General features: G+C 45.5%; 1 protein-coding gene across 2 annotated transcripts in view; it reads right to left on the bottom strand.

Moving 5' to 3' along the window:
* Positions 1-7,870: 7,870 nt before the first annotated feature.
* Positions 7,871-24,096, bottom strand: part of MYO10 (myosin X) — a 273,707-nt gene continuing 257,481 nt past the window's right edge. Inside the window, exons 32-41 of one of the 2 annotated variants that reach the window (XM_032279065.1) lie at positions 23,837-24,031; positions 22,486-22,643; positions 18,984-19,107; positions 17,809-18,106; positions 16,630-16,837; positions 15,225-15,361; positions 13,973-14,093; positions 13,090-13,542; positions 11,156-11,347; positions 7,871-9,350 (exon numbers count right to left, since the gene is read on the bottom strand). In XM_032279065.1, coding sequence (XP_032134956.1) covers positions 9,249-9,350; positions 11,156-11,347; positions 13,090-13,542; positions 13,973-14,093; positions 15,225-15,361; positions 16,630-16,837; positions 17,809-18,106; positions 18,984-19,107; positions 22,486-22,643; positions 23,837-24,031 — 1,988 coding nt within the window. In that variant the 3' untranslated portion in view covers positions 7,871-9,248. The remainder of the gene's footprint in view (positions 9,351-11,155; positions 11,348-13,089; positions 13,543-13,972; positions 14,094-15,224; positions 15,362-16,629; positions 16,838-17,808; positions 18,107-18,983; positions 19,108-22,485; positions 22,644-23,836; positions 24,032-24,096) is intronic. The other variant, XM_032279066.1, reaches the window with a different exon arrangement.

The raw sequence follows: 24,096 nt of genomic DNA, 5'->3' as shown, positions 1-24,096 counted from the left end.
AGTCTCAATGTGCCAGTTTTTTAATTTTAATCCCATTAGTTTTCTTGAGACCTTGTCAAATGCCCCATAACTGGCCAAGGCTAGTTAACTGGAGGATGAGCGAACAAATGGACTGGAGTTCAACTGTCTCCTCTGAGGTCCCAAATATGAGAAAGCCAGGCAAGGTCAACTTTGTGGACCTTGGTATAGTTGAACTGAAGAGGCTTTGAGTGAGCCCAGCAGGGAGAGGCTGCCCAGGTGAGCCAGGTCAAACTGACAACCCCTGGAATCATGAGCTAAAGAAGTAGATGTTATTTTAGCTACTGAAATCAGGGTGATTTTTTACAGAGTAAGGCTAACTGTTACAGTAAGCTAAATAAACTGCTTTCTAAATCTCAATAGCTTCACTGTAAAATAGATATTAAAAGAGATTATAAATAGCATCGACAGCATGGCAAGGACAAAAGGAGACACTGATGGCAGCACACTTGGCACCATGCCTGAAATGTGTGCTGAACAAATGGTAACTAATGCCACTGATTATGTCAAAGAGAGGCTATTAACAGTAACACAAAAGAAGGAGAGTAAGAAAGAACGACTTTAGAAACCCACATTCTGCTCATTTTTGTCTCATGACTTTTCTCCATTCATTAGTTCCATTGCCCTGGCATGTGCTCACATTACATATCACAAATCTGCATTTTGGGGCTAAATGTTCTCCTTTCTTCAAAACTTCCTGCATTAAACACTTTCTTTTTTCTTTTGAGATGGAGTTTCACTCTTGTCACCCAGGCTGGAGTGCAGTGGTGCAATCTTGGCTCACCACAAAACTCTACCTCCCAGGTTCAAGCAATTCTCCTGCCTCAGCCTCCCGAGTAGCTAGGATTACAGGTATGCACCACCACGCCTGGCTAATTTTGTATTTTTAGTAGAGACGGGGTTTCTCCATATTGGTCAGGCTGGACTCAAACTCCTGACCTCAGGTGATCCGTCCACCTTGGACTCCCAGAGTGCTGGGATTGCAGGCGTGAGCCACCATGCGTGGTGGAACAGTTTCTTTCTGGACCCCTTCAGCACAAATACAGATGGTCACCATACTCTGTTAATTGTCTTATCACCTTATATGTTTATACCTTTTAACAAGTAGGCGCTAAGCAACTAGGTAAAGATGGTTGGTGTTGATCATTGGGGTTCTCTTATCTGCAGTTAAGAGGAATATTAAATTTCCTGAATTTAATATTTTGTGAGTCATTCTGTGAACTCACAAAGAACTATTCCCCCGATCGATGGGGTTTGCAGGAATCACTGGGTATTTCCCCCAGCATATCATGAGGGAATGATGAGAGCTCAAATGTAACAACTGGTTCCCACCAAGCAAATACGTGACTATTTCAGGGGCAGTAGACCCTGTTTATGTCTCAAACTGCTTATCAACTGTAACCTGCTTATTACTTGAAAGTAAAAATAGAAGTCCCTGGAAGAACTAAAGATGGAAACAGATCCTATCCTAAATTTTTAACTTTCCCACCTTAATTACACCCCCTACCAAAACAAAGTGCTGAAGGCTTTGTAAGTGTCTTCTTTCTACTTCATTAGGAGGTTGTCTTCTGAACCAGCAAATATCATTTTTTAATTTAAACAAAGGACATCTCTCCATTGTGCTTTGTCAGTGGTGTGCGGGACCTGGCTCCTACCAGCTTGCCAGAGGTGACTGGGTATCTCATTCCAGCTCACATCCACTGCTGCCACCCTGGAGCCTGAAATAGCTGTGGTAGGGATGTTTACACCCTGAAAATCAGCAAATTCTATGAAGCAGGGTGGTGGTGATTTTTTCCCCCAGACAGCCAGTTGGTAAGCATTTACCAGCACATCACAGCCAGATCTCCATGGGCTTAGGAAATACAGCTCCCATCACCAGGAAACAACTGTTGCCTTCGTCATTGCAGAATACGCTAGGTTGTGAGACTGGTAAATGGAAACTCACTGAAAGCATGACCAAGTCAAATGCTGCTAGGCCACAGCCAGTGAGGCTGGAATATGAGTGAGGTAGAGAGAGGCTTGAGACAAGGCTGAAGGGGCACGCAGAAGCAGAAAATACAGGGCTTGGCTGGGTGCGGTGGCTCACACCTGTAATCCCAACACTTTGGGAGGCTGAAGCTGGCAGATCACAAGGTCAGGAGTTCGAGACAAGCCTGGCCAATATGGTGAAACCGCGTCTCTACTAAAAATACAAAAACTAGCTGGGCATGGTGGCAGGCGCCTGTAGTCCCAGCTACTTTGGAGGCTGAGGCAGGAGAATCACTTGAACCTGGGAGGCGGAGATTGCAGTAAGCTGAGATCGCACCACTGCACTCCAGCCTGAGTGACAAAGGGAGACTCTGGGGAAAAAAAAAAAGAAAATACAGGGCACTAAAGGAATAAACATTTATGTTTCAGTGGTACAGAAAGTTGTATTAATAGTTTTGCAGAGGAAATAAATATATTCGAATTTATGTTTTCTAAAGCTTGAAGTGTCTGGTCTGTGTTGAATAGGACAGATAGGTGGTGGGAGGGCAAGGGTGGAAGACTAATGAAGGCGCTATTTTGGAAGAATACTACCTGGTACTCACAAGACTTGCTGTGCTAACTTGTGTGCTCATTTCACATTTTTTGTGCATTTGTCAGATCTCCATAACTTGCTTAAAGTTTATTATGGAGACCAGTGGCGTGATCTACAGCTAATTGAGACCCTAAAACATTCCAAGCAGGCATGACACTATTTTGGATCAGGACAAGGGAGTCCTAGCATGGCTTCTGACCTCTGCCTTGCCCCGTGCCCATCTCCACGCCACACCTGCACTTGTGCTTCCAGTTCTTTCCACCAGGAATCCCTTCCTCTCCCATCCCAAGTCCTGCCATACTGCAAGACCAGCTTCAGGTCCACACCCCTCCACCTTGCTTCCTCCCCCGAGTCATCCCAGTCACACCAATCTACCTGCCTTGGCATCTGGAATGCTGCTTCCTGATACAAGACTTGCTGTGCTATCTTGTGTGCTCATTTCACATTTTATGTGCATTTGTCTGATCTCTATAACTTAAAAGTTTTAGAGGTCAGTGGTGTGATCTATGGCTACCTGAGCCCCTAAAACATTTCAAGCAGGCACGATGCTAGATATCTTGGGGCATGTGGAGGGAAGATAGAATCTGTCCCAGAGAAGTTTTTATTAATCTGCGGACTGATTAAATACAAAAAGAGGCAACACTGAGCCAGTTTGCACTAATGATGAAATGCAAGGAGGGAGGGATGCAAAACAGTGGGTGAGAAACATTTAAAGCAACGATCTCAAAACTGGGGACTGTATTCCTTGCATCACACATGGAATCAAAATTCTAACTGTAGCTTTCCTTCTAAAGAAAATATACTTCCATAATTACAACAGGGATCAGAACATTCTATGCAGAACCAGAGAGTAAATATTGTCAGCTTTGTGGGGGGCCTTTGTTGCAATTACTCATCTCTGCTGTTGTGGTACAAATGCATACATAGACAAACCATGCACAAATACACACAGATCTATTCCAGTAAAACATTATTCACAAAAATAGGTAGCAGAGTAGATGTGGTCTCTGTACTGTAGTTCACTGACCCCTGACCTAAAAGATCACATAGTTTGAAAAGAGCAATGCCAAACCTTGAATCCAGGTTCGATATTTTCCAGCAATTGTGATGTTTCTGTGATCAACTGAATGAAACAGTTGTAAATGTACTGGTTACATTTAGCTTAATGCACTTGTTTTGTCCCCATGACAGTATAAGCTTTTGGTCAATAGGGATTTTCAAATTCTTTAAAGCACTTATTTTTATACCCAGTAAACACAAGTACAGAACTTTAGCAGATTTTGGATCCCAATTTAGTGTGCCATCTGAACAAAAAACTTAGTAATCAAAAAAATTGCCCTCTTAGATTTCTGAACTATTTTTTTTTAATTGTTTTAGATTCAGGGTCTTGCTCTGCCACCCATGCTAGAATGTGGTGGCACCATCATGGCTCACCGCAGCCTTGACCTCCTGGGCTCAGTGATTTTGTCTCAGCCTCCCCAGCAGCTTGGACTACAGATGCATACCACACCTAATTTTTAAGTTTTTGTAGAGACAGGGTCTTGTCATGTTGCCCAGGCTGGTCTTGAACTCCTGAGCTCAAGTGATCCTCTTGCCTCAGGCTTCCAATATGCTGGGATTACAGGTGTGAGCCAGCATGGCTGGCTTAAACGATTTTTTATAGAGAACTTAGATGGCAATATGGTTTGGCTGTGTCCCCACCCAAATCTCCTCTTGAATTGTAGCTCCCATAATCCCCACCTATCATTGGAGGGATGTGATGAGAGGTAATTGAATCATGGGGGCAGGTTTTTCCATGCTGTTCTCTTGATCATAAATAAGTCTCACAAGATCTAATGGTTTTATGAAGGGCAGTTCCCCTGCATATGCTGTCTTCCCTGCTGCCATGTGAGACATACCTTTGCTCCCCCTTTGCCTTCTACCATGATTGTGAGGCCTTCCCAGGCATGTGAGACTATGAGTCCGTTAAACCTCTTCTTTATAGATTACTCAGTCTTGGGTATGTCCTTATAGCAGTGTGAAGATGGACTAATACAGATGGCCTTATTCTGTTTTTCCACAAAGCTATCTGAGGTACTATATAATCAACAAAAATAAGGCAATTCTATAGGTATTAATGCAGGAAAATAAGCTTTTGGTGAATATGTATTTTCAAATTCTTCAAAGATAGAATATTATGCTGTGAAAAAAGCAAGCTACAAGACTTTATGCTTCTATATATTAAAACAAGGATGGGGATATATATATGTATGTGTGAGTATATGCTTGGATAGCTTAAATTATTTTTGAGACAATATTCAATGAAACAGTAAAAATAGCTGTTTCTGGGAAAGGGAAATGGGTAATTGGAGCTACAGCTGTTACTTTTTTACTAGAAGTAAAAAAGTAACATTTTACTTCTAGTATTTGAATTTTTTTTTTTTTTTTACAAATCACCTATATGTATTAACTTTCAAAATAATTAAAAATTAAAAAAATACTAGATTGTTAGTGTCTGAAGTGATAAAATATTTGATGCTGATGCCTGACGCAGTAATAAACAGAGACATTCAAAACTACAGTCAGCCCTCAATGTCCATATGGTCTGAATCCAACTACGGATTGAAAATGTTTGGGAAAAAAAAAGCTTTTTTGGTGGGGCGCAGTGGCTCACACCTGCCATCCTAGCACTTTGGGAGGCTGAGGTGAGAGGCCTGCTTGAGCCCAGGAGGCTGAGGCTGCAATGAGCTGTGACTGAGCCTCTGCAATCTAGCCTGGGTGACAGAGTGAGACCCTGTCTCAAATAAACAATTTTTAAAACACACACAAAAAAACACAGTATAACAACTATGCAGCATGTACATTGTGTTAGGTATCAATGACCTAGAGATGATTTGAAGTGTAAGGAAAGATGCGTGCAGGTTCTATGCAAATACTACACCACTGTGTATCAGGGACTTGAGCATCTGTATTTTGTATCCTGGGGGTCCTGGAACCAGTCTCCCTTGGATACCAAGGGAGACTGTACTTCACTGGCCTTGTTCAAAGCTGCTGACATCACACACACAAATCAGTGCACGTAAAACCAGTAAAATCAGAATAGGCTCTGTGCCTACAGGAAGCTCACCCAGCTGTGATACTCATGTACAGTAATGTGGGATGTTACCACTGGGGAAACTGAGTGAAGGGCACGCAGGTCCCCCTGTACGCTCTGTCCAACTTTCTCCAAATCTGTAATTATTTCTCAATAAAAGACTAAGACAAAACCACAACTGTGCCACGTAAAGGCTCACATGTAAATCTGTAACTGCGGTGCTGCTCTAACCCCCTTATGTGAGTCATGCCTTCCTTGCCTATTTCCCCACCTATAATTGAGATCAAGGGACAGCCTTGCAGAGTAAATTAAGTCACAGAAGGAATCCTGAGAGGTGAGCAGTAGAAAGACGACTTCTGCCAAATTCTCTCTGGGCCTCAACAACAAAGACAACACACATCTGAGTCTTTACTGGCCTTCCTTTGTTCCCTGGTGGGGGGAGGGGGGGCGCGGGCACAGGCTCCAGGCAGCACCTGGCTTCAGGTTCCAACCCATTCCCAGCAGAATGAGAAGCTATTCGTGGGCATGAGCAGAGGTGGGAGACAGTGGCTTGCAAGAGAAGTGGAGCTTGCTCATGCCAGACGCCTGGCCTGGTAGTTTGGGTTCACTGGCAACCAAACCACCTACCTGTGTGTTCGAATCCAGAAGGTGCAGGCAGATTCTAGGATCCGGGGTTTCAAATCAGGCACACTTGGGAGCTGACATAGGTGACTAACTGACATAAACCATTTCTTTTTTTCTTTTCTTTTTTTGAGATGGAGTCTCGCTCACTCTGTCACCCAGGCTGGAGTGCAGTGGTGAGATCTCGGCTCACTGCAACCTCCACCTCCTGGGGTGTGTGTGTGTATATATATTTTATTGCATTTTAGGTTTTGGGGTACATGTGAAGAACATGCAAGATTGTTGCAAAGGTACATACATGGCAATGTGGTTTGCTGCCTTCCTCCCCATCACCTATATCTGGCATTTCTCCCCATGTTATCCCTCCCCAACTCCCCATCCCCTGCTTTTCTCTCCTAGTTCCCCACAACAGACCCCACGTGTGATGCTCCCCTCCCTGTGTCCCTGTGTTCTCATTGTTGAACACTCGCCTATGAGTGAGAACATGCGGTGTTCGATTTTCTGTTCTTGTGTCAGTTTGCTGAGGATGATGGTTTCCAGGTTCATCCATGTCCCTACAAAGGACACGAACTCATTGTTTTTTATGGCTGCATAGTATTCCATGGTGTTTATGTGCCACATTTTCCCTGTCCAGTCTATCATCGATGGGCATTTGGGTTGGTTCCAAGTCTTTACTATTGTAAACAATGCTGCAATGAACATTCGTGTGCATGTGTCCTTATAATAGAACGATTTATAATCCTTTAGATATATAGCCAGTAATGGGATTGCTAGGTCAAATGGAATTTCTATTTCTAGGTCCTTGAGGAATCGCCACACTGTCTTCCACAATGAAGTCATTCTCCTGCCTCAGCCTCCCCAGTAGCTGGGATTACAGGTACACGCCACCACGCCCAGCTAATTTTTGTATTTTTAGTAGAGATGGGGTTTCACATTGTTGGTCAGGTTGATCTGGACTCCTGACCTCATGATCCACCTACCGTGGCCTCCCAAAGTGCTGGGATTACAGGTGTGAGCCACTGCACCTGGCCAGAAACCATTTCAAGTCTCAGCTGTGTGGGCCTTCATTTCCCACTCCCTTCTTTTGCCTTCTTGGCTTTCTTGAAGTCACACTGTGTCTACAAGAGCAGTGGAGACAGCTGCAGATGTGTTTGATCTGGTGAACAATTCCATGAAACACACACAAAGCCCAGACACAGAAAGCACAGCATTAACACCAGAAAGTTGGCCGGGCACAGTAGCTCACCCCTGTAATCCCAGTACTTTGGGAGGCTGAAGCAGGTGGATCGCCTGAGGTCAGGAGTTCAAGACCAGCCTGGCCAACATGGTGAAACCCCATCTCTTACTCAAAATACAAACCCTAGACAGGCGAGGTGGTGCATGCCTGTAGTTCCAGCTACTTGGGAGGCTGAGGCTCCAGTGAGACAAGATCGCTCCACTGTGCTTCAGCGTGGGCAACAGAGTGAGACTGTCTCAAAAAAAAAAAACAAAAAAAACCCAACAACAACAACAAAAAACACCTACCAAAAAGCCAAAACAAAAATAAGCCTCCCATCTATGGTATTTAGATCCTCCTCTGATAAAGGAAACACACAGTGTGTTAGCTAACATCTTTTATTGTCAGACCTTCTTTGAGCCAACAGTTTAGCAGAGTTGTACACGTAGGTACAAGGCAAATTGTTCTGTGGGTAGACTTAGCTGGCCCAAGTCTTTAAAACTTCTCCATATAAAAATAAAAGTCCAAGATCAGATTATTTTTCTTCTGGTCATAAATGCTGATTTATTTACAGGTGCCTTGTTCAGACCACCATTATAAACTTGGGATAAAATATGCATATATTTTATTAAAGCCTCAGCATTTAACATCAGGGTCCTTTAAAGACTCACTCAACTCTTAAGACCTTTCAGGAATGTGGCGTCTCTCCCCCAGAGTCAACGTGGTTATATCGTGATCTCTCCAGACTGATATAAGAAGTAACATTTTGTTTTTAACTTAAATCTTTTAGACAAGAAAGACTCCAAAATGACTTCATTCTTGTTCTAAAACCAGCACGGAAGCCAGAGGTGGAAGAGTGGTTTATAAATACAGTTATCTTGTAGGCTGCATATCTGTTTATAATACAGCAGACACGGATAGCACACTTTGCTACAGGTAAAACAAAATGGATGCAACACGTGTTTTTCAAAATACAGCAAAGACAGGAAAATCCAGGATTCCGGTTTGTTAATAAAATCACCTTATAAAGTAACAATTGAGACCATAGCTCTGCACTATGAAAATATACAGACTGTGTATACCATTGCACATCCTTTTTCCCTTTGCTTTTTAATGCTCATGAAACCATGATTAAAGTGTTGCATTTATGAACACACGCATGAACAGGCAAGCATGTACAGTTAAAAGATGAAACAAAAAAGTTGATCCATGTCATTCCATGAGAAAGGCTGCCCGCAGCACTCCAGCTCAAACCCACTGTCCCCTTGAGCCCTCTATCCCCTCCCCACTCCCTCACCTTCCCTCAATTTCAGGGAAATCAGGCTGGGAGGTTAGTGCATCATCGATAGGGAACGCCCCCCACCCTCCACGTTCTGTCAGTCTCCTGGAGAAGGGGGGGAAGGCAGTTCCCTTCAGTAGCACAGTTAGGGTCAATTAGTGTTGGTTCCACAAGTTAAGGCACTTCCGGCTGCTTTGGTGGCAGCGTGGTTCCTCCCCTCCTTTTTTTTAAGGCATGTATTCTCTAAGAGTAGTAAAGCTTTGGAAACTGTGCAGTCTGTTAAAGTTGACAGCTTAATATAGGATATCATTGAAATCGGCAAGGCGAAAGGACCCTCAGAGACACCTCCCTCCGACAGGAAGCTTCCAGAAAGCCTGGGCAGCTCTGTTTCAGCTGGGCATGGCACACTGGAGACGGCTGAGGCCAGAGGGCATGCGGCAGTGCATGCAGGTAGCAAAGACAGGTGGGCTCCGTGCCGCCTTCACCTGGAGCTGCCCTGGCTGCTGGCGGAGCGCGTGGTGCTGTAGCGCTTCTTCACGATCATGCTGATGTAGGCTTTCATGAGCTTGGCCACATCCACCACCTGCCCGGGGGAAGCAGAACCAACACAAGATCATGAGTGTCCCCCAGGTCAAAGGCCCCGTCTAATAACCAGACATTCTCTGGGCATCCTCCCACAGCTTTCCGTGCTAATCCACGGCTCTCATTTTGCAGGAAGCCAGAAGCTTAACTGCTTTCACCTTCCTCATCAGGGAGAAGTGGAATCTCAGCTTTTCCAAATACAACGTACACCACCTGGTGGTTCTTTCACACAAACGTGCCAACTTGGCTTGATGTGAATTGTCAGATTTTGCACATTAAAACACAGAACTACCGGAGGAAGTGACTCGGTGTCAACAGTGCTAAGATTACTATCCCCACTTAAAATAAATGTGAAATGACAGAGTCTACAATTACAGCCTTTGAAGATGGGATCATCTCATTCTAGTCAACTCCTTAAAATGCAGCTGAAGAAACAAAGAACTGAGGCCCTTGGGGCTGGAAGGGCAGCCAGCTCCCCAGACAGACACCAGGCCCACTTCTGCTCCAGACCAGCCTCCTCCTCCAGCTGGGATCTCCATTAGCTCCTTCCCATGATGTCCCTGTCACTGACGCCCTTCTCACAGCTGGCCTGGACCCCTGTGAAGGTATCGTAACTAGCTTCCATTTCCCTGCTTGCTCTCTTCCATTCCAGTCCCACCCCAGAGATCACTGTTTGGAAATTCACTGTTGTTACGCCATACACAACCAAAGATCCCACAGTGGTTCCTGGTCGTCTACTGGATCTCGCCAAATCCTGCAGCCTGGCACCTGGCACCCTTGAGTCAAGGGCTCCCCACCCTCTTCCCTCTCACTGCACGTCTCCCCATCAGCCTAGGGAACCTACGATGCCATATCCTCCAATCACCTGGAACACCCTCCTCAGCGCCTCTCCATTCCAAAGCAGGCAGCAGGCGATTCCTCTCCACTCACCTCGTTGGCTAGCTAGCTGTTCCCTTTGTGGAAGCCTCAAAAGCTTCTTGTTTTATTGTATTTTTTAAACTTTGAAACTGGTAGCACATATATTTAGAGGGCTTTTAGTGTGTGTGGTTTCACAATAAAGAATGAGCTGGGCCAGGCGCCGTGGCTCATGCCTGTAATCCTAGCACTTTGGAAGACCAAGGCGAGCAGATCACCTGAGGTCGGAGTTTAAGACCAGCCTGACCAACATGGAGAAACCCATCTTTTCTAAAAATACAAAATTACAGGCATGTGCCACCATGCCCACCTAATCCCTAGCTACCAGGGAGGCTGAGGCAGGAGAATTGCTTGAACCCGGGAGGTAGAGGTTGTGGTGAGCTGAGACTGTGCCACTGCACTGCAGCCTGGGCAACAGGAGGGAAACTCCGTCTCAGGGAAGGAAAAAAAAAAAAAAAAAAATGAGCTGCATCCAGGATGGTCATGTTCCTGGTTCCCTCCTGGTCTGCAGAGGCCACCAGAGCCGAGTCTCACAGCTGTGATACTGCCATGTAATCGTAACTCATTTTCAAAGGTTTTGTTGCAAATGATATACTTTTTCATGGACAGCTGTGTCACTTCCCTTTCTCCTCCTCTCCTCCAAGGGTAAGACTCCCTGACACAATGGAACCAAATTCCTCTGTTGTAAAAGTATACAGAAGAAATATGGGGTTCTCAGATACTGGCCTGCAAGGGACCGGCAGCTGGAAAGGGACCACCGCACTGTATTTTCATGTTTTAAAGAAAAATATTCAAAGAAAACGACCTGGTCAAAGACACGAGGAAATGGGGTCCTGTTTTTCTGTTTCATCAAGACCACAAAGAAAAGGATGAAGCTGCTTTGCCTCTTACCTCACTGGTTTCAAAGAGCAGCTCCCTCTCATCGACCACGATCTTGTACGTATTTGCCAGGGGTGCCCCAAAAGAGAGGATGTGTTCATACTGGAAGACTTCCAGGGGTCTTCCCTCCCCACGCTTGTAGACAGAGACAGCGTCCGCGCTGACACCCAACCAGAGTTCCTGTGGGAAGCCACCTTCCTTGCACTGGTGGGCAAGAGAGTTGACAGAAGAGTTAAGTCATGAAGTGGTTGGCAACAGAGGGCATCTAAACCATAAGACAGGCTTTGCATCAAGTCCTCTGCACAGAAGATGAAACATGTTTGATGTGCATGCATGCATAGAGGGGCCTGAAATGTGAGAAACGGTGTCTCTCTGGCTATCTTGATTGATTTCTAACTAGTTAATCTCACGCACTGGGGAACACCTCACTAACTGGCAGAATCTACCATCTTGCTTTGACTCTCCGCCACTCCGTATTATTCTACTAGCCATTTGGATTAGCTGCGGGGACGTGGCCTGGTAATGGATGTGCTGGCCGAGGGACTTGAGAACGCTCCCCTGAAACCCAAGGCAAGTCTACTCTCCTATTCATATCTCCAGTTCTGCCTCCAAGCCTTTATGGGGATGATTAGTCTTCAAATACAAAATCTAGGATCACAGAGGAAAATTCTCCAAATCACTCATGCTGAGCAGTTCTGGCTCCTCTTCACAAGAAGCAGCAATGGCCTTTCATATGCAGAGTGGGGACAGGGGCTTTACTGGTTGAACCATAGGCTTTCCTGTACAGATCGGCAGAAGAAAATAAGAGCCCCTATGTAGGGGCTAATACCACAGGGTGATCCAAACCTGGACAAGCAGGAGGGATATAAATTGCGAACACTGAAAAGAGCGCCTAGTTTGTATCCCTAATAACAAGACATTCTCTGTGAAAAGCTTTCTATGTTTAATCCACAGCTCATATTTTGCAGGAGTCCAAGTGTTTAACTGCCATTACCTACTCGTCAGGGAGAAGCGGAACCATGGCTTTGTACACAGCACCTGATTTTTTTTATACATAAAACCAAATATAATTGAACCAGCCAACCAAACCAAAAACATCACCCAATGAAAAGCCATTAATGGATCCTGCAACATGTAATCAATATGTAGATTTTTATAGAGCCTCAACTTAAAGTCATCAGATAACATGCTGAATTAAAAAAAAAAAAAAAAAAAAAAGGAAGCTAATCTAGATCTAGATCAGGAGCTGGCAAACTTATCTATTAAGGGTGACATAGTAAATACTTTTAGACTCTGTGGATCACATGGTCTCTGTTGCAACTAAACTCTGCACAAAAACAGCCAGAGAATGTAGCTAAAGGAATGAGTTTGGCTGTGTTCCAATAAAACTTTATTTAGAAAAAAGGAGGCAAGCAAGATCTGACCCACAATCCACATTTGCCAAACTCTCATCAAGACCATTAGTAAGACTGCTTTTCAGTAAGTGGTCTACTTAAAAAAAAAAAAAACAAAACAGTACTAGGTTGATGCTAATGGCTAAATTCCACTATGAAATAGACATTCTTCCCTTCAAACAGATGGTTGTAAAGAAAAAGTAAAATGCAAGTGTATCCAAAGTTTCTAATTTGCATACATAGCTATACATTATTTTAATGTAGATTTTTATCAGCGTTTAAAACCTTAGACCTATAGCTTCCCTAAGGGAGGGTAGTAGAAGAATAGACGACGTCTTAATTTTGCATTCATTCCTAGTATCACGGATGCATTTACTATAAAGGAGGAAACTTAAGGAGAAGGGAGGTGTTCGTGGTACAATTTGGACGGCTCTAACAAAGGAGGCTGAGTGAGTAAAGTGCTCCCTCTTCTCTCCACACGAGCTTGGCTGTGATCCATGTTCTCAGGTGCCGGTGCTCCGCCCGCCCCAACACACCGCAGCCCGTTCTCACCTCCACATCAAACAGCGTCGACCCATAACCAGGCCACTCCTTGATCAAGGCCATGTACTTGGCCATGGCCTGTTCCTGGTTCATTCCCTGAAATTTCTTCCACTTGTCAATGATGCTGGCTCGAGCAGACGAGACTTCTTCCTTAATCCACATGTCCAGCATCTGCTCCTCCTCGACCTTCTGCCGGACCACGGACCCCGTCCGGAAGCTCCGCCGCAGGGTCCCCTCCAGGAAGCTCGTCCGCCTCTTCTCCAGCCGCTCGCAAGGGGTGAAGGTTTTGGTGGATTGGCTGATGCGGGCCTTGAGTCTCTGCAGGGAATAAACCTCTTCGAGGGGTGGGATGGCAGCATGCAGAGTATAATCCCCCTGCAGATACTGGAGTCGCAGGGCAGCAAGAACCTGGAGGTTTTCTTCCGGGGCTGGATGGTGGCCGTGGATAACCGCCTCATGGGCCTGAAAGGAGAGAGTCCTTCTGGTCAAGGCACTGCCGTGCCACGGACGCCCACAGGGCTGGCTCCCTTACTTCATCAGGGTTTCTCCCAAACTCACCTTCCCTGACTGCCCTGGTTAAAACTGCACCCTCATCCCCACCTCACTGCTTTAAATTTAATTTTCTCCCTAGCACAGACACCATCTAACACATGTCATATATTTTATTCTTATGGTCTCTCCTGTCAACTAGAAGTTTCTGGCACAGAGATTCAAATAAAATGTGTAGCAGGTTTCATTCTACAAATGAAAAAGCAGCTGGCCTTGTCTTTGCTGAGAAATCTACAGGTGTGCCTCATTTCTAAGGAGTGCCAGTTAACTTACAAGATTAAGTATTAACAGGTTTCACCCTTGCTTACCGGCAAAGAAATCTGTTTCTAATTATTCCTTTTACCTGTTCAAACATAAATGCAAATTCCACACTGTCTTTTGGCACGTTGTCTGTGTCCAGGAAGCAGTAAAGTTTGAAGTAGAATTTCCATGGCAGGTCCCCCACCTCCGATGAGGCAGCCAGCCTACAAAGAGCAATCGAGGGAGACTCAGAAAATGAACAAGAGGGGCCTCTGGTGACCTGCAGGGAGCTGACTTTCCATGGTGTATTCTAAGGACACAGACATTCTGTCCAGGCCCAGGTAACAGTGGATAGAGAAGAGGAGAGAGGAATAAACAGAGTGAAAAACATAGTTTCATCCTGATTTTGCTTGAAGAAAGCAAACAGGCAGCCTCTGGTTAAACCAGCTAACAAGTGTTTTCCGAGAGCCGCAGTCGAGTTGGTACTAGTTAAGCATTATGCTGAGTCCACAGGACGAAAAGAAAGAAAAGCCTATTTCTTTATTACCTTTACCAAGCCTCAAACACATTAGAAGAATAGTTATAAAAATTTATGTGAATATTCTTGTATGAGGGCTGTTTTTATACTAAGCAAGGATACCTTCCATGCTACTTAGAGGATGCAAAGTCACAGATCAAGTATCGTAGGTCCATAGGCTGGGTGTGATGGCTCACACCTGTAATCCCAGCACTTTGTGAGGCTGGGGCAGGCGGATCACCTGAGGTCAGGAGTTCAAGTCCAGCCTGGCCAATGTGAAGAAACTCCGTCTCTACTAAAAATACAAAAATTAGCTGGGCATGGTGGTGGGTGCTTGTCAACCCAGCTACTCGGGAGATTGAGGCAGGAGAATTGCTTGATCCCAGGAGGCAGAGGTTGCAGTGAGCTGAGATTGCGCCACTGTACTTCAGCCTGGGCGACGGAGCAAGACTCCGTCTCAAAAAACAAACAAACATGGTCCATTTTATGTATAGATATAAAACATAGTTAAAGAGTTTATAAGTTGGTTTGAGTCAATCTGCCCAATTTCAAAGCTAATGACAACTAGAAACCTAAAAAATCAAGAAATTCCCAGATGGGTCCAACATGGAACTGAGAGAAGGAATGGGGTAAAAGACCACTGACAAATCACGTAAGATCATGGCTTTATCTAGGAATCAAGAAAAATAGCTAACAGAGGTGCAAAGTTAAACAGGCATCAACGCAGGTAAAAAAAAACTAACCGTGAAGCCAGAAATGGAATGGAAGCTCAAACCTTCAGCCCTGCTCTGAATTCCTCTCATTTGCTCTTCTGATACAGTAGGGAGAAGAAACTTACTTTTCAAACTTTGCTAAGACATCAGCTACAACGGTTCGACTTTCAATGGCTTTGTCGACGTGGCCGTTGTATTCAAATAAGGCAAACATGTTCCTGCTGTCCTCCATGGCGAGGCCTCGGATCAGCTTCTCCACCACCTGGAAGACACACCAGAGGGACTTTTCAGCTCCACAGGCTGTAGCCACAAAACGTGTCCCAGAATGTGCCCGTCACCTGATCCCAGAGGGAGCTGCTGGCACAGGGGTGTCTCCAAGCAGCTTCCTAAAAAATGTCACCCGTGAGGTCATCCCAGAAAATCCAAAGTACGATTTTGCCTTGATCTCTTGAAATTAGGTTTATCTCTTTTTTGTCAAAATGAACTCAGAGTATTTTGCCCAACAATAGAAGCAGATGGGCCAAGCGCAGTGGCCCACACCTGTAATGCCAGAACTTTGGAAGGCTGAGGCGGGTGGATCATGAGGTCAGGAGATTGAGACCATCCTGGCTAATGTGGTGAAACCCGTCTCTACTAAAAATATATAAAATTAGCTGGGCATACTGGCATGTGCCTGTAATCCCAGCTACTTGGGAGGCTGAGGCAGGAGAACTGCTTGAACCCAGGAGGTAGAGGTTGCAGTGAGCCGAGATCGCACCACTGCACTCCAGCGTGGCCAACAGAGCAAGACTCTGTCTAAAAAAAGAAAAAAAAAAAAAAAAAAATTACAGGCAGATGCTGGGCTGATTTCTTGCAAACCTATGTTGTTAACAGGAAAAGTGGGTGAAAAGCTGAAGTCCTGTCTTCAAGCGGATAAATTTTATGAATTCCAAGGAACAACCAAGACTCCAGATGATTTTTTTCTGCACAGGTGGGGGGGCGTTGGGGGTGGTTACTGTACTATCTTTTTGGCCAATTGGTTTTATAATAGTAAGTTCAAACTTAGAAAATGTGGCCGGGGGCGGTGGCTCATGCCTGTAATCCCAGCACTTTGGGAGGCCGAGGTGGGTGGATCACGAAGTCAGGAGTTCAAGACCAGCTTGGCCAACATGGTAAAACCCCGTCTTAAAAAAAAGAAAATGTGTTCATTTGCCATTCATCTAGCTAACCATGTGACAAACAAACTCTCTGCTGCAGAAGCACTGCAGTAAACCCCCATCAAAATGGGTGGACCTGAGCCAGGTCTGCAGCGCTGCTAGACACGCAGCTGCTTCTCAGATTAGCAAGACCGTGACTCAGATACTTTATCTCTGTTTCCACTCATCTTAATATATGTTTTTATCTCTATATTGATGTGGTTGCTTATGGGTTACATGCATTTCCTTAGTACTGAGCAGATGTACTAAGCAAATTGCTACTGCGAAGGGCAGCGGCTCTGACATCGCACCGCGTTCCTGACCCAGATGCGTCTGCAGCAGCACATCTCCTCACCTCCCCAGCGGTGGTGTGGGAGTTGATGGTGATCTTGCAGGAGCCTCCTCCATGGCAATAGACCGTGGATGTCATCTCCTGCCTGTGGATCAGAGCTTCGATTTCATCTCGCGAAGGCACAAACTCTCTGCATTTGGTTTTCTTAAGAGATTCGTAAGTGAAGAGAGCGTATTTTTCCATCTCGGTTCCTGGAAACTGTTCCCGTATCCTAGGAGACAAACACTAACTGTTAATTTTTAGACTGAAGAGGGCTGGCTGCTGGGAACTGGGCTGTGGCAGGTTCTGAGACCAAAGCAGTGAATGGTCCCCCAGTGGTGAATGGAGCAAGCACCAGTGACTTCCTGGCAAGGGCCTGCTTCATTCTGTGCAGTTCAACTTAAATACAAAAAAAAAAAACCCTAAAAGAGCGAATGTCTCACTGGGAGCAGTTGTGCTGCCAGCTCACTTCTGCAGTGTTGTTAATACTTGAAGAGTCATGCCTCCTATTATCATATAAAAATTCTTGGCTGGGGGTCATGGCTCACGCCTGTAATCCCAGCACTTTGGGAGGCTGAGGTGGGCAGATCACATGAGGTCAGGAGTTGGAGACCAGCCTGGCCAACATGGTGAAGCCCTGTCTCTACTGCAAATACAAAAAGTTAGCCAGGTAGCCAGGTATAGTGGTGGGTGCCTGTAATCTCAGCTACTCGGGAGGCTAATGCAACAGAATCTCTTGAACCCAGGAAGCAGAGGTTGCAGTGAGCCAAGATCGTGCCATTGTACTCTAGCCTGGGCAACAAGAGTGAAATGGTCTCAAAAAAAAAAAAAAGGAAAGAAAAGAAACTTCTTTTTCCATAGCGAATCGAAATCCCAATCAGATCGTTTCTACCTCTGATCTGGAACAAATATCCAAGTTGGTATTTTTTTAATATACAGTAGTGGTAATTAAATTGATCCAATGTCCTACACCTGAGGACACTACACCAAAAGTGATGTGGTCCCTGAAATAACCTTGTGTGGCTTAAAGAGAAAAAGGATGGCTGCATTCTGCAAGCTTGCTCAGGCAACTCACGAGTCTGACCCAGAGGTCCCTGCCCTACTGGAGGTATCTTCTGTTAAAGAGCCTCTTTATCAGAACGAGGACCCAGTGCCCCATCTGCTGGACAGCTCTGTCCAGCTCACAGTGCCCACGTGCTTTACCTTTTCAGATGGAACTTGAGATACTTGAGAATCCCTCGGCTCGGCAGGAAGGTGCAGCTCAGGCACGTCAGGATCTGCCAGCTGTACAGGTTGCCCACACTGCCAGGGTGGGGCACTTTGTTGGTCTGTTTGATGAGCTGGCAGTACAGCTCATCCCGCAGAGGTCGTAGGTCATGCCCTGTCTGCAGGATGCCCTGGATTATTGGAATAGGGTCAGACATGGACTCCAGCTGCTGCAGGGAATTGAATATCTTGATGGCTTCATCCTGAAGGGTGGTATAGCCTTTGTCTTTGAGCACTAGGACAAGCAAAACAAACACAGAAGTCACCTGAGGGGTTCAGAAACGGGCATGGGCATAATCGGAGCAGTAGTCAAGACAAAGGAATAAACGGAGTGAAGTGCCCATGACACTCCGTATACATCTCCATCAGCAGAACACAGATCTAAAAGCACAGAGGTGGGTAACTTAACACTGTTTTGTTATCTAATTGAACTTCTTACTATATACAATGCTAACTTAAAAGGTAACCTGTTGCCAAACAAAACCCTTTTTTGGAATGCAAAATTACTCAGGATCTGGTTGTCTGGCTACTCTGGGCCAGGTGCAATGGCTCACACCTGTAATCTCAGCACTTTGGGAGGCCGAGGTGGACAGATCATTTAAGGCCAGAAGTTCAAGACCAGCCTGGGCAATATGGCAAAACCCTGTCTCTATCAAAAATACAAAAATTAGCTGGATATGGTGGCACACACCTATAATCCTAGCCACTTGGGAGGCTGAGGCATGAGAACGACCTGAACCGGGGAGGCAGAGGTTGCAGTGAGCAGAGATTGCACCACTGCACCCCAGCCTGGGTGACAGAGTAAGACTCTGTCTCAAAAAAAAAAAAAAAAAAAAAAAATGGGCTACTCTCAGTTCATGGGGAGAGAGCTGGCATTGTCTGACTTCTTCAAATCTTTTTACTACAGCAATCAATCTTAGCATTACTACAACCACACTCTAGAAGTCCTGCTTTAGTAATGAATCTAATTATATTTCATCTTTTCTTTCTAATTCATGATGAATAAGAGTCTCTTTGAGCTCAAAACAAATGTTACTGTGTTAAGCCAAAAAGAGTTAACAGGGCAAGTGGAATCGTGGTCTCTGAGGACTCGGGGTGGAATCTGGACTTACAGTTGAGATTTATGTCCCCGTAAGGAAGGGGTAGGAGAGGCGAGTGCAGGGGGTGGTGGGTGTATCGGAGGATGGGGTTCCGCTTGTAAATCTGTTCCACCACGTCTGAGTTCAGGCAGTTCTCCTAGAAAAGAAAGCAAGCAAGCTTATTCTAAGAAACCTGTACCTGAAGGAACAAAATCAACTGTATTTTCCTACATATAAATATTTTTTAAGAGTTTCAAATATCCGTAAACCTAGTGGGGCAAAATGGTGGAAATCCAGTGTTAGGTGGTTTCGCGCACGAAGATACCCATCATCTGCGTGTGAAGAGAGAAGCCACAAAAATTCATTCTACGGCTCATTCTCTTAGTGTCTCATGCATGTACTTCCCCATGTGATTTGAAATTTTCTCCCCTGGAGATTACATACACTTAAAAAGTTTAATCTAGGCTGGGCATGGTGGCTCACGTCTGTGCATTTTGAGAGTCCAAGGCGGGAGGATCACTTGGGGCCCAGGAGTTTGAGACCAGCCTGGGCAACATAGTGAGGCCCCGTCTCTACAGAAAATACTACAAAAAATAAGTGAAATTAAAAAATTAATCTGAACTTCTGTTATTGATTTAGGCATTAGTAGCCAAATCAGGTTATTTTTATCTATAGTTTCTTTTTTTTTTTTTTTTTTTTTTTTTTAATTGGAGTGCAGTGGTGTGATCTCCGCTCACTGCAACCCACACCTCCCGGGTTCAAGCGATTCTCCTGCCTCAGCCTCCTGAGTAGCTGGGACTATAGTCACCCGCCACCATGGCTAATTTTTTTTTTTTGTATTTGTAGTGAGACAGGGTTTTACTATGTTGGACAGGATGTTCTTGAACTCCTGACCTCGTGATCCGCCTGCCTCGGCTTCCCAAAGTGCTCGGATTACAGGCGTGAGCCAGCGCCTGGCCTGTAGTTTGTTTTATTAACACATTTGCTAGCTCTTTAATTGATGTTTTCTATTCTCTCTACACCTGAAAACTACAGACGTTAATATATTCTTGGGGAGACTGTCCTTCCACATGCCTGCCCACTGTTCCACCTTGAAATGTAAGAGAGTCTCTCACAGAATTTCATCACCATGTACTTATGCTCCTAAAATGTTCCTCTAGGATATGAAAAAACCAAAGTTACTTTTAGAACCTTAAATCAACAGAAAAGCTGGAGAAGAGGTAATGAATCATTCTATCATGGGAATTTCATTTCCACTATAAAACTTTTTCAATAATACCCAATTGAAGGCCAAAAAAAAATTGTTTTAATTACTTAAATAATTCATATGGACTGGTTTAGGGTCATTTGACTCATTTCTTAAGAAGCACGGCTTCATATTTGAAAACTCATATTTACTTTTTCTTTCTTGGAGACAGAATTTCGCTCTTGTTGCCCAGGCTGGAGTGCAATGGCATGATTTCAGCTCACTGCAACCTCTGCCTTCTGGCTTCAAGCAATTCTCCTGCCTCAGCCTGTGGAGTAGCTGGGATTACGGACACCCGCCACCACACCCAGCTAACTTGTATTTTTAGTAGAGACGTGGTTCCACCATGTTGGCCAGCCTGGTCTCGAACTCCTGACCTCAGGTGAGCCACCTGCCTTGGCTGGGCATAGTGGTGAGTGCCTGTAATCCCAGCTACTCAGGAGGCTGAGGTAGGAAAGCTGCTTGAACCTGGGAGGCGGAGATTGAAGTGAGCTGAGATTGCACCACTGCACTCTAGCCTGGGTGATAAGCAAGACACTGTCTCAAAAAAACAAACAAAAACCCAACTGGCTTGTCAGAATCTGGTTCCAAATACTCAGAGAATGTATCACTTTGGAATTAGGAGGCCAGTTTGATTTTGGTGGAAAATTATCCACCACTGAAGGATTAGATCCTCTCCACCTCCACAAAAGCTAAGTTCCCTCTTGGATTTGGTTAGCTCATTTCCTTTAACATCCATCAGTAAAATACCTGCCTCGCCATCCTTCTAGCATCTTCCCTGTCACAGCCCACATCTGTCCCTCACCTTGGGAATCTGGCTGCAGGACTGCGTGGAGGGCTGGCAGTCTCCCTCAACTTGTTCTGCACCTGGGATTGCCCAGCTACGTGCAATGCAACCAGAACATCCCCCGTCCGCGTTCCATTTCTGGAAAGTGAGAGTAATAATCCCCACCCAGGGCTGCCACGCAAACACTCATTCCCTCATCTCACATACATTTCCTGAGCCACCACACTTACTGATAAACAGGAATTCACAATTTAATATGCTCAGTTACTATAGAGACTCAGGAGCTTCTGGGAGTTTGCAAGTGCCTAAGGGATGCCAAGTGTTCTAGGCCACTCTGGGCTCCTTGGGAATTCACTTGTGTGGCCTGGAAACTGGACAGTGACAGTAGAACTAGTGGGTCACTCCTAGAAGGTCCCCAACTGAGGCTGAGGTGGAACCTGAGGCAAGGCAGGTGTTCCCCCGTGGAGGTCACCACATCTCCATGAGCAAGTAGCCCCAGGTGCACGCTGCAGACCACGCCCTCCTGCCCACAGAGCCCAACGGGTGGGACTGGGTGCCTCAGCGACAACATGTAACACTTCCCTAGAGACAGAACATTTTTGGCATAAAATTTCCCATTTAGATTCCTGAAAGCAGGGTCCTCAAACACAAACTGAACCAAGCGCTAGTTTTTTGGGTTTTTTTGAGACAGACTCTCATTCTGTCACCCAGGCTGGGTTGCAATGGCATGATCTCAGCTCACTGCAACCTCAGCCTCCCAGGTTCAAGCAAGTCTCCTGCCTCGGCCTCCTGAGTAGCTGGGATTATAGGCATGCACCACCACGTCTGGCTGATTTTTGTGTTTTTAAGTAGAGGTGGCGTTACACCATGTTGGTCAGGCTGGTCTCAGACTCCCGACCTCAGGTGATCTACCTGCGTCGGCCTCCCAAAGTGCTGGGACTACAGGCATGAGCCACCGTGCACGGCCTATATCTTAATTTTTAAATTTTTATTTACTTAAACTTTCTTGTTAACAACCAAGACACACACGTTAGCCTAGACCTGCATGGGGTCAGTGTCACCTGTCACTGCCTTCCACGTCTACTCCTGTCCTAGTGGGAGGTCTGCAGAGGCAAAAACAGGAATGGAGCTGGCAGCTTGTACGACGATAATGCCTTCTTATGGATACCTCCTGAAGAAGCTGCCTTGGGCTATTTACAGTTAACTTTTCAAAAATATGTAAGTAGAAGGAACACCACACCGGGTTAATTTTTTGTATTTTTAGTAAAGATAGGGTTTGACCATATTGGCCAGGCTGGCCTCACACTCCTGACCCCAAGTGATCCACCTGCCTCGGCCTCCCAAAGTGCTGGAATTACAAGCATGAGCCGCCGTGCTGGCCAACCAAGCACTAATTTTGATTCCAGAGTAAACGCTGAGCTTCGCTAATGCTGAGGTCTTGGTGCTCTAAGGGTAGAGTCTGAGCTGTCATCACCCACCTTGATGGGCTTGTCTTGTCTTACCTTGATGTCCTGAATCAGCTGCTGGGTGGGGGTGTCGATCGGGGCCTTGGTGTCGGTCACATTTTGAATGGCACTGGACCACCGGGTGGCCTCGTTGAGCAGCTTGGTGTACAGCCGGTAACAGTGCTTGCGCCCGTACACAGTGACGTTCCAGTAGCCTGCAAGGGCAGGGGACAAAGCACACGCATGTCAATGCCAACCTCAGGGACTGAGGCGATGCCTGTGTCCTCTCTGACCTTAGTCCCTTTAATTATTCAATAAACTCTGGCTGAATTCCTACAGGTGTCCTGCCCCACGCTAGGTATCCAGGGATGAAGAAAAAGACAGTGTCTCTTGCACAGTGGCATTTATAGCTGACAGGGGGAGACGAAAATTAGAACAATAAACCCATCATTAAATATATAAAGATACATGGTAACTGGCTCTGGAAGGGAAAAGGGTAAGTTAGCATCTCTTTCTGGGCCTTGAAACAGGAGTGAAAACTCCCTCCGATTTCTGACTTCCCTTCTTACTTCCTCTTTCTTCCTTTCCCTTCCTTAGCCTCTCCCTTCGGAAGACGGCACTTGTGCCTGGCAGAGTGTGAGTTCAGAGGCAGGCTGTCTGAACCACCACCCAAACATGATGTGAATGGAACGACTCCGTTAAACAGAAGCACAAAATCGCAACCAGCAACAAAAATCAAAACAAGCCATCTTCTGGAAACACTTTTGTAATACAAAAAAATGAAAAGAAACCCTCTAAGCTACATGTGCTATGCTACTAGGCTGAGTTCACGGACAGGATTTATCTTTTACAGGGTGCACAGGATGCTCATCATACAATGACGGAAAGCAGCCTGGCCCACATGGCAAAACTCCATCTCCATCAAAAAGTATAAAAATTAGCCCGGTGTGATGGTACGTGCCTGTAGACCCAGCAACTCCTCAGGAGGCTGAGTTGGGAGGATCGCTTGAACCCTGGAAGTCAAGGCTGTAGTGAGCCATGATCGCGCCACTGCGCTCCAGCCTGGGCAACAGTGTGAGACCTTGTCTCAAAAATAAGAATAAATCAAAAATAAAAGGATGAAAACAGAGCATATAAAAACAAAGCTTCCTGCACAATGCCCTGCATCTGTTGACATGTTCTTGTCCTCGCGAGAGTCCAGGAATCAAGACCTCTAGTATGGCTTAAACACTAAGTGGTCATAACCCCAAACAGGCTTAGAAGATAAACCAAGAAGACCACGTCTTTGAGGGGAAATAAAGTACACACTTGGAAGGAATCTTATTCCTTTGCCTGGAGCAAGCCCAGACTTTAAGATTTGATCCTCAGGGTTCGGGCCCAGCCAGTCACAGGCAGCCAGCCTGGTTACCTGTCTCTTTGAATATCTTCTCATCCGGGGGGACGACGGAGCAGAGGCTGTTGAGGACCAGGGTCCCCAGTTTCAGTGCATTCTTCTCTGAGCTCTTGTAGTAATCCAGGGAATTGTGGGTGAGTACAAACCACCGTTTCTTCAGTTTCAGTGAAGACATCTTTGGACTGTTCTTCACCTCTTTGTGCAACCATCCTGGAAAAAAACATTCAAGTGTAAATTAAAATCTATGAGGGGAAACCCCAAAGATCACACAATCA

Source organism: Sapajus apella, unplaced genomic scaffold (genome assembly GCF_009761245.1).
Source record: "Sapajus apella isolate SASKATOON/1434 unplaced genomic scaffold, GSC_monkey_1.0 scaffold11, whole genome shotgun sequence".
NCBI lineage: Eukaryota > Metazoa > Chordata > Mammalia > Primates > Cebidae > Sapajus > Sapajus apella.
This window is presented reverse-complemented; position numbering and strand designations above follow the sequence as displayed.